Consider the following 18,660-nt stretch of genomic DNA (forward strand, 5'->3'; position numbering starts at 1 on the left):
AATCTTTTCCTGATATTCCCAGGCAATCTACCTTTTTTGTGCGCATGTGCTTATTTGCTGACTTCTCACCACTGGAGAAGAGTCATTTCTTCCACTTCCAACAGTGCCTTCACTACTCCTCTTTCCCCTGACCTCCTAATATTCCCCTTGCCACTCTGACATTAAACAGAAACACTACCATGGTTGCTTCATATGTATCTGAATGGAGCAGGTAACACTGCTCAATGTTCTGAGTTAACTCCTGCTGTGAATTAATGAAACATTTCTTTATATCTTAACAAGGATTTTTCGATGTAACAAAAAGGTTCTTGATGGTAAATTTCATTCATTTTTCCTTAATAGCGCTCACTTCAAACAGTCATGATTTTGTTAGATCAGAGGGAAGGAGAAATTACAAAATTATTAATTGTAATAACTAAGACAATGTAAAGATTGTAGTAGGTAAAGGGAAATTGTTTGATGTGGGACCTCAGAAGAAACTACAGAATCTTAAAATGAGAGCCAGACTATATTGGAGTGAAATCAGGAAGTCCTTCTTTACCTGCATAGCCTAAGTGTCAGGGAAAGATTCAGTCTGAGCTGCAGGTCACCTGTTAAGTATAAATCTTGGTGCTGTCCTAAAATCAGTTGATACTGTCCACCCTCATGGAACTGATATGGCAGAGATTGATATAAGTTTATAACAGCTTTGTATACCAAGGGGCATCGAACAAAGGCAAGATAAAAGTGCAGATCAGTAATGTTCACATAGAACAGGCTTGACAGATTAATTAACAGAGCAGGAAGGGCTTTCCTGGTGAAGAGCTTTTGCCCGAAACATCGATTTTCCTGCACCTCGGATGCTGCCTGGCCTGCTGTGCTTTTCCAGCACTACTCTAATCTTGACTGTAATCTTCAGCAGCTGAAGAATGTGTTGCTGGAATTCCTGAAGAAGGGCTTATGCCCAAAATGTCAATTCTCCTGCTCCTTTGTTGCTGCCTGACCTGCTGTGCTTTTCCAGCAACACATTTTTCAGCTCTGATCTCCAGCATCTGCAGTCCTCACTTTCTTCCCTCTAATCTCCAGCATCTGCAGTACCCACTTTCGCCTAGGTTGATTAACACTCTCCTGTTTTTCAGTTCCTAGATCCAGAGTCTGAAGTTACTGTCTGTGTTTATTATAAAAGAAATTTCATTTTTGTGATTCTTGTAGAAGAGGGACTGTCTCAATTTTTGGTACAATTTTATCATTGTTTCCTTGCCCATTTGCATTGGCTGAGTCTCTTCACCTCTCCCACTGTATTGTTCTACAATACTGGGAACAACTCAGACCAATTGGAAATGGCTATGCCTGACCCAGTCACAATCACACACACAGAATTCAATGTTTATTATGCATACAGATTCAAAGCAAGCCCCAAAATTTAGGATTTGGGTACAGTGAAATAGTAACTAAATAATTCCTTCTGGAGGAGAATACTTTTAAGTGAATCATATATTAGAGTTACAGTAAAAGTAAAGTGGTAGTGTGCAAATAACATAAGGGTAAAAAATGAGGTCTGCAGATGCTGGAGATCACAGTTGAAAATGTGTTGCTGGTTAAAGCACAGCAGGTTAGGCAGCATCCAAGGAATAGGAAATTCGACGTTTCGGGCATAAGCCCTTCATCAGCCCTTCCTGATGAAGGGCTTATGCCCGAAACGTCGAATTTCCTATTCCTTGGATGCTGCCTAACCTGCTGTGCTTTAACCAGCAACACATTTTCAACTGCAAATAACATAAGTCAATATATGCAGGGAGGCGGTAGCCTAGTGGTATTTGACTGTTAGCATAGAGACTCAGGTAATGTTCTGGGGGCCATGGTATGAATCCCACCATAGCTGATGGTAAAACTTGAACCCAATAAAAATATAGAATTAAGAGTCTAATACTGACCATGAAATCATTGTCAAATGTCAACACATTTGGATAACTGCCATCCTTACCTGAGCTGGCCTAAATGTGACTCCAGACCGACACTGATTATTTACTGTGAGCAACTAGGGATGGGAAATAATGCTGGCCTAGCCCACCTCCCATGAATGAAATTTAAACTGATAAGTTTAAATGCTCTGAGTATAGAAAACATTACAGTACAACCTCGATTAACCAAACATCAATTATCCGAATTTCAGATTATCCGAATTGCTGGAAAACCAAGAAGTGCTCACTAAGTGGCACTCCATTGCTCCTTGTTCACAGTAGATCAGTTATTGGTTATACAGCATTATGGCGTGCATTGCCAGATAACTAAGCAATGTTCAGATAGCTGGCACTCATAAATTATCACTTATTTACAATCAGATCGATTATCTGAACGATCAGTTATCTGAACAAAATACTCCCTCCCGTTTCGTTTGGATAATCGAGGTTCTACTGTACTTGTGGATTACAGGTGATAGGAAATGAAATTAGTTCATTATTTTTGTAAATTTTGTGAACTCAGAAGTGATTTTGGGGTTCAAGCAATAGCTGATGTAACCTGACTTTTTTTTAAATCAAAAGATTTAAATGATCCCGTGAGATCTGTTATAGATTGTTTACAGAGATTTGGGGAAGGCATGCCATGTTTAACTAACTAGACTGAAATGCAGTTGATATTGTGAACACAATAGGCAGTACAGTCTCGGCTATATACTGAAAGAGTGATTGTCTTGATGCGATTGTCTACATATCTCTATCATTGCTTACTTTGGAGATGCTGGTGTTGGACTTGGATGTACAAAGTTAAAAATCACACAATACCCCAGGTTGCTCCGAAAGCTAGTGTGCTTCCAATTAAACCAGTTGGACTATAACCTGGTGTTGTGTGATTTTTAACATTGCTTACTTTGTTATTGTTCCGACAATAAGATAACAACACACAGGAACTAGAAACTCTTACTGAGCAAGCATCACAATTGTTTTTGGATAAGTGCCACAGCTTTTGTCACAACTTAACTTTCAATTTAGTATTTCTAGTTATGCCCCACTGTTCCACAAGTCATCGCTAAATGTATAAAAATCCCAATGAGATTACCAAAGCGTGACTGACTGCTACTTAGAGCAGGTTTATACAGTAATAGTAAAAATACCTATTTACTGTAACAAACTTAACTTTAACAAGAGCAATAAAAGTAAGAAATTCTTATTTATGCAACCTAAAGTATGTCTTTCCAAACCCCAAATACACACACATTCAATCATGATGCAGACAGACAAAAGATAGTTTATCACATATAATACAGGTGGAAAATCAGATAGACAGTGTAAACAAAATTTTCAAGCATATAAATCTATTCCACAAGGTGAAAAGTCTTTTATCTTTCAGTCCTTTTGAGTTTTGTAATGATAGGATGCTGTTGCCTGGGTCTGTGGTGATTGTTGTCTTTTAATTCAGTGCTTGAGCAGGTGAACTTGGGTTTTTTTTATTTTTGAATTCTTTTCATTTAACTTTTCCAGGGTTATCTGCCTTTTCCCCACAAACAAGATAGGAAGTGAGCCAACTGGTTGCAGGCTGGATCTTTTCATGTTCTCCTACCCTTGGCATTTACAGCTTTTTCACACTCAGCATCTCAACCTATCAGAGAACTGTTACCCTCATGCAGAATTTCCTTGACTTGAAAGATTTTTGGTACTTTTCAGTCTTGACTACATCCCTTTTTCCTAACATCAGCATTGTATGATACAGCTCAACACAATGTCACACCTGTTTTTCAAATTGCAAAATTTCCTGTTTTTCAATTTGAGCAGTTCAACTTCTATGTTTGTGTGTAGTCCAACAAAAATTAACAATGTGTGGTTTCTTACACTACCTAATAGAATAAGATGGCATTACATGAATTGCTATTGTTCCCTAAGTATCTTAAACCCTTGGTCATCAAACTGTAGCTCAGTCACTAAATATTTTACAATGTATCCTGTTGAAAAGTTTTATCCCTGCAGTTTGGAAGTAAATGAGCTCAATGTACCAGAGATATATCCACTGTAATTTCTGGAACAGTTGCAAAATACTGTGTAAGTGGTGAAAACATTGTATTCTCTCAGAAAGTTTGGTACAAGAAAGCCTATAGATTAAATCCATTACTCTGTGAATTCTGGAGACAGTGGGTTTTAAAAATAGTTGACCGAGGAGACTATCAAATACCTATAGGACTATTGTGTCCAGTTGTCTTGGTGTATCTTGCTTTCCCTACCAATTGTCAGTTTTTGTCAAAGAAAGATTACGTTAATGCAAGCACATATCCTGAGTATTTGCTTCACTGAAGTCCATTGCATTAAAGTGCAGTTGCTATTACAGGTCATTCTGCTATAACACGATAGTTATGTTCCTCTGCAACCTTGCGCTATAAAAAAACACACTATGGAATACTGCTACAGAAAATCACCTTGTAGAAGATCGATAATAGAACATCGCTATAGCATTCAGTAGAAAGTTTGTGTTATTCAAACAATATCCACAATTTATCAATCGTGTTATAGCCAATTCGTGCTGACAAAACACACAGAACAACCTGTACATGTAAAATTTTTGTCAAAGTCTCTATGTCTTTCTGTCACTGCTCAGACTGACTATTGGGCTTTTCCCCGAAACGTCAATTTTCCTGCTCCTCGGGTGCTGCCTGACCAGCTGTGTTTTTCCAGCATCACTCTAATCTATTACAGTATCTGGCCTGTTATGTCATCTAGTTGTGTTCTCCTTTACTTAATTTGGGATCTATGCCAACTGTTCTGTAGAGTAATAGCTTCAGCAGAAATTTGAGATTTCTGAATCATAAGCTGAAACCATTTTCTTCTTACTGTAATCTACCATACTAATTAGTCAAAGACCTTGCCTGTTAAATAATTTTCAATCTACTCTGACTCAGCATAGTTCAGATGTCTCCAGTCATCTTTGTTAGAAGTGAGAGTCCAGCATACGCTATCAACTATACATAACACTTGTTATATGTTTGTTTTATCTATTCAAGCATCTTTTATAAAAGGCTAGAGTCAGTGGTGAAGCCATGGCGCTGACCAAAAAGAAAGCTGTCCGCAAAGGTCCAGCAGTTTCGAAGGAATGCACCTCCACGCCTTAATATCAGTTTCTTTCTGGTGCAAAGACAACAAACTCTCCAGGCAACCAAAAGTAGTGATGGCATTATAGAGTCATAGAGATGTACAGTGTGGAAACAGTCCAACTCATCCATGCCAACCAGATATCCCAACCTAATCTAGTCCCACCTGCCAGCACTCGGCCCATATCCCTCCAAACCCTTCCTATTCATATATCCATCCAGATGCCTTTTAAATGTTGCAATTGTACCAGCCTCCATCACTTCCTCTGGCAGCTTACTCCATACACGCACCACTCTCTGCATGAAAGTGTTGCCCCTTAGGTCCTTTTTATATCTTTCCTCTCTCACCCTAAACCTATGCCCTCTGGTTCTGGACTCCCCCATCCCAGGGAAAGTACTTTGTCTATTTATCCTATCCATGCCCCTCATGATGTTATAAACCTCAATGAAGTTACCCCTCAGCCTTTGATGCTCCTTGGAAAACAGCCCAAGTCTATTTGGGGCTGTATTATGGGGTGGCACAGTGGCTCAGTGGTTAGCACTGCTGCCTCACAGCGCCAGGGACCCGGGTTCGAGTCCCACCTTGGGCGACTGACTGTGTGGAGTTTGCACATTCTCCCCGTGTCTGCATGGGTTTCCTCTGGGTGTTCCGGTTTCCTCCCACAATCACAAAAGATGTGCAGGTTGGGTGAATTGAACATGCTAAATTGCCCATAATGTTAGGTGCATTAGTCAGGGGTAAATATAGGGTTGGGTGGGTTACTCTTCTGTGTGAGTTGTGGTCCAAAGGACCTGTTTCCATACTGTAGGGAATCTAATCAATTCTGCCTCTCCCTCTCATTCAAAAGCATCAACCCTGGCAACGTTCTTGTAATTCTTTCCTGAACCCTTTCAAGTTTCACAACTTCCTTCCAAAAGGAATGAGACCAGAATTGCACGCAGTATTCCAAATGTGGCCTAACTAATGTCCTGTACAGCCACAACATGACCTCCCAACTCCTGGAATTAATACTGTGACCAATAAAAGAAAACATACCAAATGCCTTCTTCACTATCTTATCTATCTGCGATTCCACTTTCAAGGAGTTATGAACCTGCACTCCAAGGTCTCTTTGTTCAAAAACACTCCCTAGGACTTTACCATTAAATGTATAACTCATGCTAAGATTTGCTTTCCCAAAATGCAGCACCTCGCATTTATCTAAATTAAACTCTATCTGCCACTCTTCAGCCCGTTGGCCCATCTGATCAAGATCCCATTGTAATCTGAGGTAACCTTCTTCGCTGTCCACTACACTTCCAATTTTGGTGTCACCTCCAAACTTACTAACTATACCCTCTATGTTCAGATCCAAGTCAGTTATATAAATGATGAAAAGTAGTGGACCCAGCACCAATCCTTGTAGCACTCCACTGGTCACAGGCCTCCAGTCTGAAAAACAACCCTCCACCACCACCCTCTGTCTTCTATCTTTGAGTCAGTTCTGTATCCAAATCGCTAGTTCTCCCTGTATTCCATGAGATCTAACATTGCTAACCAGTCTCCCATGGGAAACCTTGTCGAATGCCTTAATGCAGTCCATATAGATCACGTCTGCTGCTTTGCCCTCACCAATCCTCTTTGTTACTTTTTCAAAAAACTCAATCAAGTTCGTGAGACATGATCTCCCACGCACACAGCCATGTTGACGATCCCTAATCAGTCCTTGCCTTTCCAAATACATGTACATCCTGTCCCACAGGATTTCCTCCAACAATGTGCCCACCACCAATGTCAGGCTCACTGGTGTATAGTTCCCTGGCTTGTCCTTAGCACCTTTCTGAAATAGTGGCACCACGTTTGCCAACCTCCAGTCTTCTGGCACCTCAAGCTGGGTAAGTAGCCAGCTGCAGTGGGGTATGGCCATAGACAGCAAACCTTGAAGTAAAAATCACTGATTATCTTCACCTTTTTAAATTTTTACCAATTTTGAAACAAATGATTATTACATACTCATGGGATTAAGGTAGGAAATAAAGTCAACTTTCAAATATTTACAGCATTCTGAAAATATTAGACTTCCCTTTAATGGAAAAAAAATGACATTCAACAAAAATTATTTTAGTGCCGGGGGTATTTCTCCTTAATTATGAACAGTATATGCTGTTAAGAATAAATTGACTATCATTCAAAAGATTTTAACTTTTTCAAAGTTTTATAATGAGTCGCAGAATTACTGTTCCTACTGGTTCCCTAAATAATGCAGGCGAAATTGGTTACAGCAGATGCTGGAGATTAGAGTCAAGTTTACAGTGATTCTGGAAAAGCACAGCAGATCGGGCAGCATTCCAAGGAGCAGGAATATCGATGTTTCGGGCAAAAGCCCTTCATCAGGAATGGTTTCATCATTCCTGATGAAGGGCTTTTGCCCGAAACGTCAATTTTCCTGCTCCTCAGATGCTGCCTGACCTGCTGTGTTTTTCCAGCACCACTCTAATCTTGACAGTAAATAGTGCACCCTATGGAAAAGCTCAGCGAGACTTGCAGCAGCTTCTGGGTTTCCATGTACTAAAATCTGCACATGCAGCTTACAGATATGCTGTCAGCTTCAGAGGAGCAATATTGATAAATGCTGATGGTTTGCTACCATAAATTCCAGAACAATGTCTCTTGTTTTTGTAATTAATATCATGCCATCACTGTACCTTAGGTTGTTTATGTAGAGATTAAGTTCACAGATGATTCATCTAGCCTCTTGTATTGAAATAAAGTAGAAATTATTGAAAAGACTGGATTGCACAGCACAATCTTACCATATCCCTAATGTTTGTGCATTTGATAACTCATTATCAACTCTTCCTTGCCAGTAGCAATTCCTTATCAGGCTCATATCTTTCCCATCAATTTTGCATTAGTAGCATATTACAGAACATGCATCTGGTCTTCATTCAGAAACATTACCTCCTCATACTTTCCTTCTGGTTATTTCATTGGGTCTGTGATTTCTTTTCTTTAACTACAGTAGTGCCGTTCCTTACCCAAGTTTAACCTGCGTCTGGTCTGTTTCCCTTCCCCAACAAATCTGAATCATCTCTAGTTCAGTATTGTTTCGCTCCTTTGCTGCATTGTTTATATTTGTCAACAGATTCAGCTGCTTTATCAATTTTTTTCATGTTAACGGATGCCTGTAAACATTCAGGCAAAAGCTGAATAATTTTTTTTGCACCTTGTGAACTACTGATGGTACCTCATTATGAAAGCAGCACAAAAGATAATGTGGCCTGTATTTTTCCACACATTGCAGGAATTCTTGACCTAGACTCTTGGTCCTGCCGTGCTTGACAGAAAGGCTGTATCGATTATATATACGAATATCGCTTGGAGGGAGTTGTGCTGCTGTTGCCCCAGAGTTTCACGTCAATATCTGACAGATACTAGGATGGTGGAGGAAATTAGAGAAGACTAGATTTGAGTGGAAGAGTGTGGTGCTGGAAAAGCTCAGCCAGTCAGACAGCATCTGAGGAGCAGGTGAATCAACGTTGGCTTGTAGCCCAAGGAGGCTGAGAGATAAATGGGCGGGGGGGGGGGTGCTGGGGGAAAGGTAGCTGGGAATGCAAGAGGTAGATGACCTAGGGGGTGCAGTGAGAAACAGAGATTCACTGAGATCCTTGTCGAGGGAGGAGGAGCACTCCTTCAAGGTAGGCATCCTTGGAAGAGGCTTTGCAGTAAGATTATAATCAACTAGGAAAAAAATGAAGATTGCAGATGCTGGAAATCTGAGTCAAAGAGTGTGGTGCTGGAAAAGCACAGCCGGTGAGGCAGCATCTGAGGAGCAGGAGAATCGTTATTTCAAGCATAAGCCCTTCATCAGGAATGAGGTTTGTGGCCCAAGGAGACTGAGAGGTAAATGAGAGGGAGCGATGGGTATTGAATAGATGAAGACTGTTTGCCATGCAATTAAGCAAATTGGAGAAATTGAATTGAGATATAGATTAGCCTTAAACTAAGAGAATAGGCTTGTAGAGAATCTCAGAACCATATAGTACAGAAGAGGCCTGCCAACAATATATTACTATCCTACACTTTCTGAGAGGTTGAATGGTGTACTCCTAGACTCATTGACCTAGACCCAATATACCAACCACTACAATGAACTGGAAGCAGCAGAAACGGAACCAAATAAATTCTGGAAGCGACAGTACAGCAGCTCTACAGCACAGAAGGCTCCAAAGCATTGAAGTTGTCACCTAGATAGAGGACGAAATGTCTGCAGACCAACTTCCCAGTTTGGTGAACATACCCACAACCACAACAGCCTACTTCTGTTTCTGTTCATTACAGATTCAGTCATTGCAGAGAAACTTCATTTTCCAAATTACTCTGTTTTTCATGTGGAAAGTAATAGTTTTATTATGGATTCTCAGAAATGTGTTTTTAGAGTGTTCTGTCTCAGTCCCATCATTTTGCAAAGGAAACTAAGCCGAATGTTTATATTTGTGTATATCTTAGTAATTAGCAATGAACTACAGTTGAAAATGTGTTGCTGGTTAAAGCACAGCAGGTTAGGCAGCATCCAAGGAATAGGCAATTCGACGTTTCGGGCATAAGCCCTTCATCAGGAATGAGGAGAGGGTGCCAGGCAGGTTAAGATAAAAGGTAGGGGGGAGGGGCGATGGAGATGTGATAGGTGGAAGGAGGTCAAGGTGAGGGTGATAGGCCGGAGTGGGGTGAGGGCGGAGAGGTTAGGAAGAAGATTGCAGGTTAGGAGGGCGGTGCTGAGTTGATGGAACCGACTGAGACAAGGTGGGGGGAGGGGAAATGAGGAAACTGGAGAAATCTGAGTTCATCCCTTGTGGTTGGAGGGTTCCCAGGCGGAAGATGAGGCGTTCTTCCTCCAACCGTCATGTTGTTATGTTCTGCCGGTGGAGGAGTCCAAGGACCTACAGTTTTATTTTAACATTGTCTGGTGTGCCTTAACTAAATGTAATTTGGTGCAGAAATACCAGGATGCTCGGTTTTATTTAAGGTATTTGCAGTTTATGATAGACACAAGGAAGCACAAACTACAGATGAATATGTTACTGAATACATGTTACTGTTCCCCATGTAGGTGGTTACCTCAAGAAACAAGTGAAAACTTAAAGAAGTATCAAGATGCTTTGCTGCAAAGTGACCTCACGCTGTGCCCTGTGGGAATAAATACTGAATGCTACAGAATTTACGAAGCTTGCTCTTATGGTTCTGTTCCAGTTGTTGAAGATGTCATGACCCCAGGACAATGTGGCAACTCGTCAGTGTTCCAGAATGCCCCATTGCGTCTCCTGAAGTTAATGGGAGCACCATTTATTTTTGTAAAAGACTGGAAAGAGTTGCCTGCTATTTTAGAAAAAGAGAAAGCGATGAGTCTGCAGGAAAAAAATCACAGACGGAGATTGGTCATCGAGTGGTTTAAGCAATTCAGAACACAAGTGAGACAAAAGTTTGTTGATATCCTTGAAAGCCATTTTTTTTAAACATTTGGATCTCCTTCCCGAGATGACTTCTAACATCTGTTTACTATAGTAAACTACATTTACTTTCGCTGAGTATGCCAATACATTTTGGCATAAAGGTATTATGTAAAGGAACCATCCCTTACATTGTGATATAGGTTCTGTTCTCCGTGAGGAACATTTGATGTTATTTTCCACCAGAGAAAGAAAATTTGGAACATCTGACTCCAATTCTGTAATCTATACCTGTAAGAAAGTTGGATTTTGATTTTAAAATAATTCGCTTGACAGTTCATGTCCCATGCTTTTCTGAAGAATGAATAATTTTATCATTTCCAGTTTAATCAGAGAATTAAGTCCAGACTGTCACATGATTCACCTGAACACAAAGGATAACAAGTCAAAATTCTCAGTACTTCACAAAACTGTGTACTGCTTAGATCCTGCCCACTGCCATTTAGGCTCGGCTTATCCCTCAAGGGTAAGCCTGAAACACAACTAGCATTATGAATTTAAATGAAGTGCGAGGCTCTATTTTAAGTTATCACAGAAGAATTAATATGATTTCAGGCTCGTAAAGGTATTTAAAGCCACTGCTTTGTAAGTGCTAATTTATTGCGCCTGTGAGAGAAAGCTGGCTGAATTTCTTCAGGATAATTGGTACATTAGAATTTGCAATATCTTATAATAATTCTGTTTCTGCAATCTTACAAAGCCCAGCTTTGAGAGTCATCTTGAGCATTCTTAGTGGTGGGAGGAACAGCAATTAGGTGAGATATTCACTAGGTTTTCTCAGGAAATTTGAAGAGTGCTGCTCGAAGGTATTCTTACACAATAAAAAAATTATCTGATCATTATGTGACTGTTTTATAGGAGTTTATGTGCTTATATTACAACTATTACTACATTTCAATAAATACATCATTGGCTGTGAAATGTTTCAGATGTCCTGAGATTGTGAAGAGAGTGTCAGAAGTAGAAAGTCTGCCTGTTTTTCTTACTCAGCCCTATGGGCCTATAGTTCTTCAGCTAATTGAGGAGTCATGTAGCAGTTCTCCATTGAGATGGCCCCCCAATGTGCAGTCCACTCATCGATGGTCCAGCATTTCCAATTGTGATCAGAGTGACTATAGCACTTAACCATTTGACCTCAGCTTGCAACGAGGAACTACTGGACCTAGGTGTGTGTCAAGCATTTGCAGGAGAATACGATCATCATATCCTAAGATTGAGTTGGCTGTAATCCAGGAGTAGGAACAATCCTGTTTAAAAATAATTAATTTGTGAAGTTCAGCCTCAATGGAGTGTAAACAAATCATGCTCTAGTTAATTGGAGTCAAAGAGTGGAGGAGGAAACTTAACAAGAAATGGAATGCTTTAAAAGCCAAGGTGGTTTGGGTACATATGAGGTTATATTGCCATATTAGCAAACGAATCCTGAGCTCCATGGACAATGAAAGTGACATAGAAACATAGAAAGTAGGAATGGGAGTAGGCTATTCAGCCCTTTGAACTTGCTCTACCCTACAGTATGATCATGGCTGATCATCCAACTCAGTATCCTGCTCCCACTTTCTCTCCTCACCCTTTAGGCTAAAGGATTATGTATAACACCTTGAGAACATTCAATGCTTTGGATTCAACCACTCGCTGACAGAGAATTCCACAGGCTCACCATTTTCTGCTCCTCTCAAACCCAAATGATCCTTAGATCGTGATCCCTGGTTATTGGATACATCCTGGATTTACCCTGCATAGTCAGAGTTTTATAGGTTTTCTTTTAAACTCCAGTGAGTGTAGTCCAATCCAGTCTTGCTTCATAGGTCAGTTTTGTCATCTCAAGAATCAGTTTGGTATTCATTGCATTCCCTCCATTGCCAGAATATCCTTAAGGAAACCAAAACATTGCACAATACTGCAGGTATGGTGTCACCAAAGCACCAATTTTAGCAAGAAGTCCCTGCTTCTGTATTTGAATCCTTTTGCTATGAAGGCCAACATACCATTTGCTTTCTTCAACAGGTGCAGTAGCTGCATGCTTGCTGACTGACTACAATAAAGTAGAATGGGTACAAATGGCAGATCTGAGGTGGAACAAGGCAGACTACTGAAAGTTCAATGGAAAACATGAAAAAATAATTGAGAAGCGAAGAGATTGTATGAGAGGAGACTTACAGCTAATATTAAAGTGAATACAAAACTCTCCTATAGGTACATAAATAGCAACAGGAGGTTGACTGATTAGGAACCATTATGACTAATTTGAGAAAGTGTGCTGATTTTTGAACCCCACTTAAGGGTGTTATGTCTAAAAGGTATGCAAAGTTCCTAATTTTCCTGTCAATTGGGATCAGGTTAACTGAAAACACTGACCAGGTTCCTGTACTTAACTACGATTTATTACAGATGGATCATTTCTAGTCAGAGATGAACAGTTCTATGAATTATCAGGATATAATTCTATTAGTTGAAACCCTAATCTTTTAAACCCCTGTGTGCACCCACACAGAAATGGTGTTATAGGTGGGGAAATGCAGTTCACGGGCAGCAGTCCATAAGATTCAACGAGATGTTCCTTTTGCTGCTCAAGACCACCTGTTCTTCAATCTGCTCCAAGTTGTTTCACTTCACAGAGGGCACAGCAGTTGATACAATAAAGTTTCTTAGTGACTAGTTAAAAGCAACAGCTTACAGCAACTGGTGGGAGAAAATAACTGGCTTGCTTTTGGTACTTTTACTGCAGTGAAGTAGAGACACCGAATGTGCTCTTTCAGTAATTTGGAAGCTTCTTCCTCTCTGTTGTAAATGATCAGGCTGTTCACCTGCCCAAGAGAAAATCAGAGAGCTGCTATGAGACTGACGACTTCTGGCATTCACAACTGGCCACATTTGCACGAAGCATTCAGCAATATGTTACAGGTCAAATTTCACTCTGCACAGACACCTCCATCTGTGCCATCTTAGCTCTCTCACTGCTTGAAAAAATCACAATGAGTTCCAATCACTTGTTTTTGAATCTGGAGCAATTCCTTCCACAGTCCTTGGTTTTAAGACAGTTCTTTTTCAATTTTAAGTGGGAGTTATATCATCACCTCGAGAGAAAATGTGCGATAAGGGGAAAAAGTGATTACGTGGGACCACATGGGTTGCATTTGCAGAGCTAGCAAGGACACAAAGGGCTGAATGGCTTCCTTCTGTGTTGTAATGGTACGATGATCCTATAACAGCAGCCACACAATTCATCCTGCAGTCTGCAAGCAGGGACAAGAATTTGTTTCCATTATCTTCCCTGTGGATGCCAGCAGTTGGTGGGAAAGGGCTTTTCTGCCATTGCAGTCTCCCCACAAGCAAAGCCTGTCATCAATTACATGCATATGTAAGCATTAAGGCATTTCACCAGTCAGCAGACAGGCTTTGTCAGTCGGGAAGGCTCTGACTCCGTTTGTGTGCACAGATGGTGAGTGACCACTGCCACTGAATCAGGCAGGTCTGTGTTCAAATGTCTGCCAACTATTGCAATACATTTATGCTGTGTAAGTTCATTAACTTCACCACCTCTCAATTTCTATTTAAACCAGCACAGCACTTGGAGCTTGGCTGCAATGGAACAAGATTATCTTTTGTACACATGGCAGTTAAGAATTCTACATTTGCTTGTAGAATGGAGATTAGCTCATGAGATGCTAGAACCAGCATGAAGCACATATTCAGTTTCCTCAAGTAACACCTTTGCTGCCTGGTCCTGGACTGGTCTCTAAGCCCTCTCCACTCGATTCCACAGCGAGGATTTGACATTGCGCTTGTGTGTTGCATTCTGTGAGGATAGCAAAAATAAGACAGGAGCACATATTTCAGTTGATCATCTTGTCTTTACCTATCCACCTTGCGTGAACAAATTTCAGTAGCACTTGGGACCAGCTGTTCCCCCTGCCATAACACTAAGTTTCAAACAAAGATACATCAACAGCTGAGTTGTCCCATGGCTGGCTCAAGAACCATAACATTAATTGTTGTAGACATGTTAGCCCATAGTAATTTATTCAAGTTATTTAGCACTCCCGACAAAATGGTCCTCAAGTGGCTATGATATGGATGTTGGAAGACTGCTCCAACAAAGATTTTTGAAATGTCCATAGCCAGCAAACTTTAACAATACAAGCTCCGGGGGATCCAAGATGGCGGCGACCCAGCAAGACTGGGTCCACAGTGCTCTACCCAAAACTTGGGAAAAGTGGGCTATCCACCCCCACCACACTCACTAAACCATTTATAATAGTTGTTAACCTTAAATAGTTACCTATTAGTACATTTAAATAGTCTAATACTAGCTGGAAAATGAGTAAAGGGAAGGGAACAGGCGGCTCTAAGAAAGCAGGGACCCCTCCCCCACCCTCTCCCTCTTCAGCTGCAACAAAGGTGTCTTCAGCTACTTCAGGAGATTTACCAATGAAGATGAGCTTTGAGGAGATGTTTGCCAGGTGGGAGGCGAAGACTGATGCTTTTATCGATGAGTCTCGGCAGAGCAGAGAAGCACTATCAGCCGAGCTGCAGAAGCAGGGCAGAGACATTCAAGAATTGGAGTGCCGAGTCAGAGAGGTGGAGTCGAAGGCCGCAGCCTCAGAGACTGCGATAAAATCAACAGCCGACCACATCCGTTTTCTCGAGAATCGAGTCCAGAACCTAGAAAACCACATTGATGACCTCGAAAATCGATGTCGTAGAAAAAATATTCGGTTGTTGGGCCTTCCCGAGCAGGAAGAGGGAGGCCAGCTGACAGCATTCTTAGAGCATTGGCTGCCACAACTTTTAAATCTGCATAATGGATCAGGCCAGGTAAGGGTAGAATGGGCCTACCGGGTCACAGTACGTGGGCCCGGCTCAACCCAGCGCCCACGCCCGGTCCTGTTCCAGCTGCAGAGCTATAGGGAGAGGCAGATGCTCCTGGAAGCCTCAAGAAATCTGGGAAAAGATCCCCAAGCTATGACCCACAAAGGATCCAGGATCATGCTGTTCCAGGACTTCTCCCCAGCTTTGGTCCGAAAGAGGAAGGCATTCGATGAGGCGAAGAAGCGTTTAAGGGACTTAAATATCCAGTACTCCTTACGATATCCAGCGACGCTACGCCTTAGCCACGAAGGATCCATATATAACTTTGGATCACTGGAGAAGGCTAAGGAATTCTTGGACTCTCTTAAATAAGCTGTAAGAGATTGTGGACGCTGGTCTGCCTTTCCCATTATTTTGGTTTACATCCCTTCATCTTTTCTTATCTTTCCCCCTATGTGTGTATGTGTATATATATATATGTTGGGGCGTTTGGTTAATGTTGATGGGGGGAGGTGGTTACCTTATTCTATTTTACTTCTGTTTTTAGGAGCGGGGTTGTTTTTCTTTCCCCTGTTATTTTGTGGTATTATATTTAAGTATTACGTGTTGAGATTGTAATCTTATAGTTATATATGGTATTAATATTCCCAAACATATTTAGGTGTGGGTGGGGGTGAGGTGTTCACTGTTAACTCTAGCTTTATATTATATTTGAATTCTCCTCATTTTATTGAGGAACACCTGGTCAAGGGTGGGACACTGGTTGGAAGAGGGTAAGATGGACTGTGGGAGAGGAAGTGACGCTCCCTGGGAACAAGGGAGAAAATCTCCAATTCGGAATGTTTTATATTTTTTATACTTAGAAAGAGTTTTTTGTTATATTGTTTTGAGTGTATCAGAGAATCTTTACTTTTGTAAATCTTGTATGCTCCATGCTCGGGATGTTCTAGATAGGGTTTCCCCTCCCGAGGGGTCTCGGATCTGTCCAGATGATTATGGCTGAACAGTCGGCTAAGTGGTGCACCTGGAATGTCAGGGGGAGTAATTCGCCAGTTAAAAGGAAGAAAATATTATCAAATCTTAAGAAGGAGAGAGTTGATATAGCTCTCCTACAGGAGACACACCTGTCGGATAAAGAACACTTAAAATTACGACAGGGCGGATTTGATCAGGCCTTTTTTTCCTTTTTTAATTCAAAAAGCAGGGGAGTCGTTATCCTTGTCCGGAAGAACTTCCCTTTGAAAATTCTAAATCAGATAAAAGACGAATCTGGACGATATATTTTGATTAAAGCCCTCATAAATGGAGAGGAATATGGGATCTTAAATGTATACTGCCTCCCGGCACACCCCTTTAAATTCATAACGGAAGCTTTTTCAAAACTGATGGCCTTTGGTGCCCGTCATACAATTATAGGGGGAGACTTTAATTGTATTATGGATCCGGAAATAGACAGGATTCCCAAGAGTGCCGCTGGAGTATCTCCCAGATCTAGACAACTGGCGGACCTGAATAAAGAATTAGGATTGGTAGATGTATGGAGATGTCTCCATCCACAGGGTAGAGATTTTTCTTTCTACTCTAATCCACATAAATGTCACACAAGAATTGACATGTTTTTTGCCCCATCGATTTTTCTAAACTCTATAGCAACCTGTAAAATAGGTACTATAGCAATCTCTGACCATGCCGCTGTATACATGGAAACTAAGGTAAAGAACAATGGGACATCTGCTCGGCATTGGCGTATGGACCCCTTCCTGATAAAAGATAGCAAATTTTTAAAGTACTTCTCCCAAGAACTTAAAACTTTTTTTAGAAATTAATACTGGTACGGCTAGCAATCCGTCAATGATGTGGGAGACCATCAAAGCTTATGCACGAGGTTTGATCATCTCCTATTCAGCGACCCAGAGGAAAATGAAGGGAGAGCAACAGCGTCTGCTCGAAGCTCGCCTAAAAGCAGCCGAAACAGCATACGCTGATAGACCTTCTATCACAAAATTGCAGAGGATTACAGCTCTTAGGACAGCTTTAAACACCGCGCTTACTCAAACGGCTAAAAGGGAAATATTATTTGCGAAACAAAGATTATATGAATATGGCGACAAACCGGGTAGATACTTAGCATTTCTTGCAAAGAAAAAGAAAGCCCCTCAAACTATTCCGACCATCAAGGAAAGTACAGGTACCCTGACTCATGATCATAAAAAGATCAATGCGACCTTTAAAGAATTTTATTCTGAACTATATAGATCGCAGGATTGTGAAGATAGGATTAGGAGGATGCAGTCATTTTTTAAAAATTTGACCTTCCCGGGCCTGACTCCGGAACAGGTGTCGGCCCTAAATACCCCTTTAACAGTCCAAGAAATACTTGAGGCAATTAGGCAACTTCAGAGCGGAAAAGCACCGGGCCCGGATGGTTTTCAAGCTGAATTCTATAAAGAATTTACAGGAATATTGGTTGACCCACTTATGGATATGTATAATTTTGCGCATAGTCAGGTCTGTCTCCCGCCCACGCTGAAAGAAGCAAATATTTCTCTTATCCTCAAAAAAGGAAAAGACCCAGAAGATTGTGCATCTTACAGACCAATATCCTTACTAAATGTAGACTTTAAAATTCTCTCAAAAATGTTAGCACTAAGACTAGAAAGGGTACTGCCATATATTATAAAGGAGGACCAGACGGGATTTATTAAGGGCCGCAGATCATCCAATAATATCAGAAGGGTCTTGAATATGATCCAAGCCTGTCATCAGGGAAAGATACCAGGAGTAGTAATTTCATTGGATGCGGAAAAGGCATTTGATAGGGTTGAATGGTCATATTTATTTTACACATTGGAAAGGTTTGGCGTTGGACAGGTGTTTACCAAATGGGTTTCAACATTGTATAATGACCCCAAAGCAGCTGTTATTACTAATGGGTTAAGATCGGATGGCTTCAGTGTGGGTAGGGGCTGCCGTCAAGGATGTCCTCTCTCACCATTGTTGTTTACACTGATAATCGAACCATTAGCAGAAGCCATCCGGACTGATCCTAATATAATGGCCCCGAGGATTGGTACAAGTAAACACAAAATTACCCTCTATGCAGATGACGTTCTCTTATTCCTCAGTAATCCTTTAATGTCAGTGCCTCGTCTAATTCAAGTTATTAATACATTTAGTGCATTCTCAGGCTATAAAATTAATTTTTCAAAATCGGAAGCCATGCCAATGGGTGGTCTGGCTATGATACCCCACTTAATGGACGGATCCCCCTTTCCCTTCCGTTGGTCCCTGGAGGGCTTCTTATATTT

At 41.0% G+C, this 18,660-nt stretch overlaps 1 protein-coding gene across 8 annotated transcripts in view; it reads left to right on the forward strand.

Moving 5' to 3' along the window:
* The window catches only part of rxylt1 (ribitol xylosyltransferase 1), a 45,465-nt gene extending 34,004 nt beyond the window's left edge, over window positions 1-11,461 (forward strand). For all 8 annotated transcript variants that reach the window (XM_060839226.1, XM_060839233.1, XM_060839229.1 and 5 more), the window contains one exon: window positions 10,144-11,461. In XM_060839226.1, the coding sequence (XP_060695209.1) occupies window positions 10,144-10,546 (403 nt within the window). In that variant the 3' untranslated portion in view covers window positions 10,547-11,461. The remainder of the gene's footprint in view (window positions 1-10,143) is intronic.
* Window positions 11,462-18,660: the final 7,199 nt, after the last annotated feature.

This window comes from Hemiscyllium ocellatum, chromosome 19, assembly GCF_020745735.1.
Source record: "Hemiscyllium ocellatum isolate sHemOce1 chromosome 19, sHemOce1.pat.X.cur, whole genome shotgun sequence".
Classification (NCBI taxonomy): Eukaryota; Metazoa; Chordata; class Chondrichthyes; order Orectolobiformes; family Hemiscylliidae; genus Hemiscyllium; species Hemiscyllium ocellatum.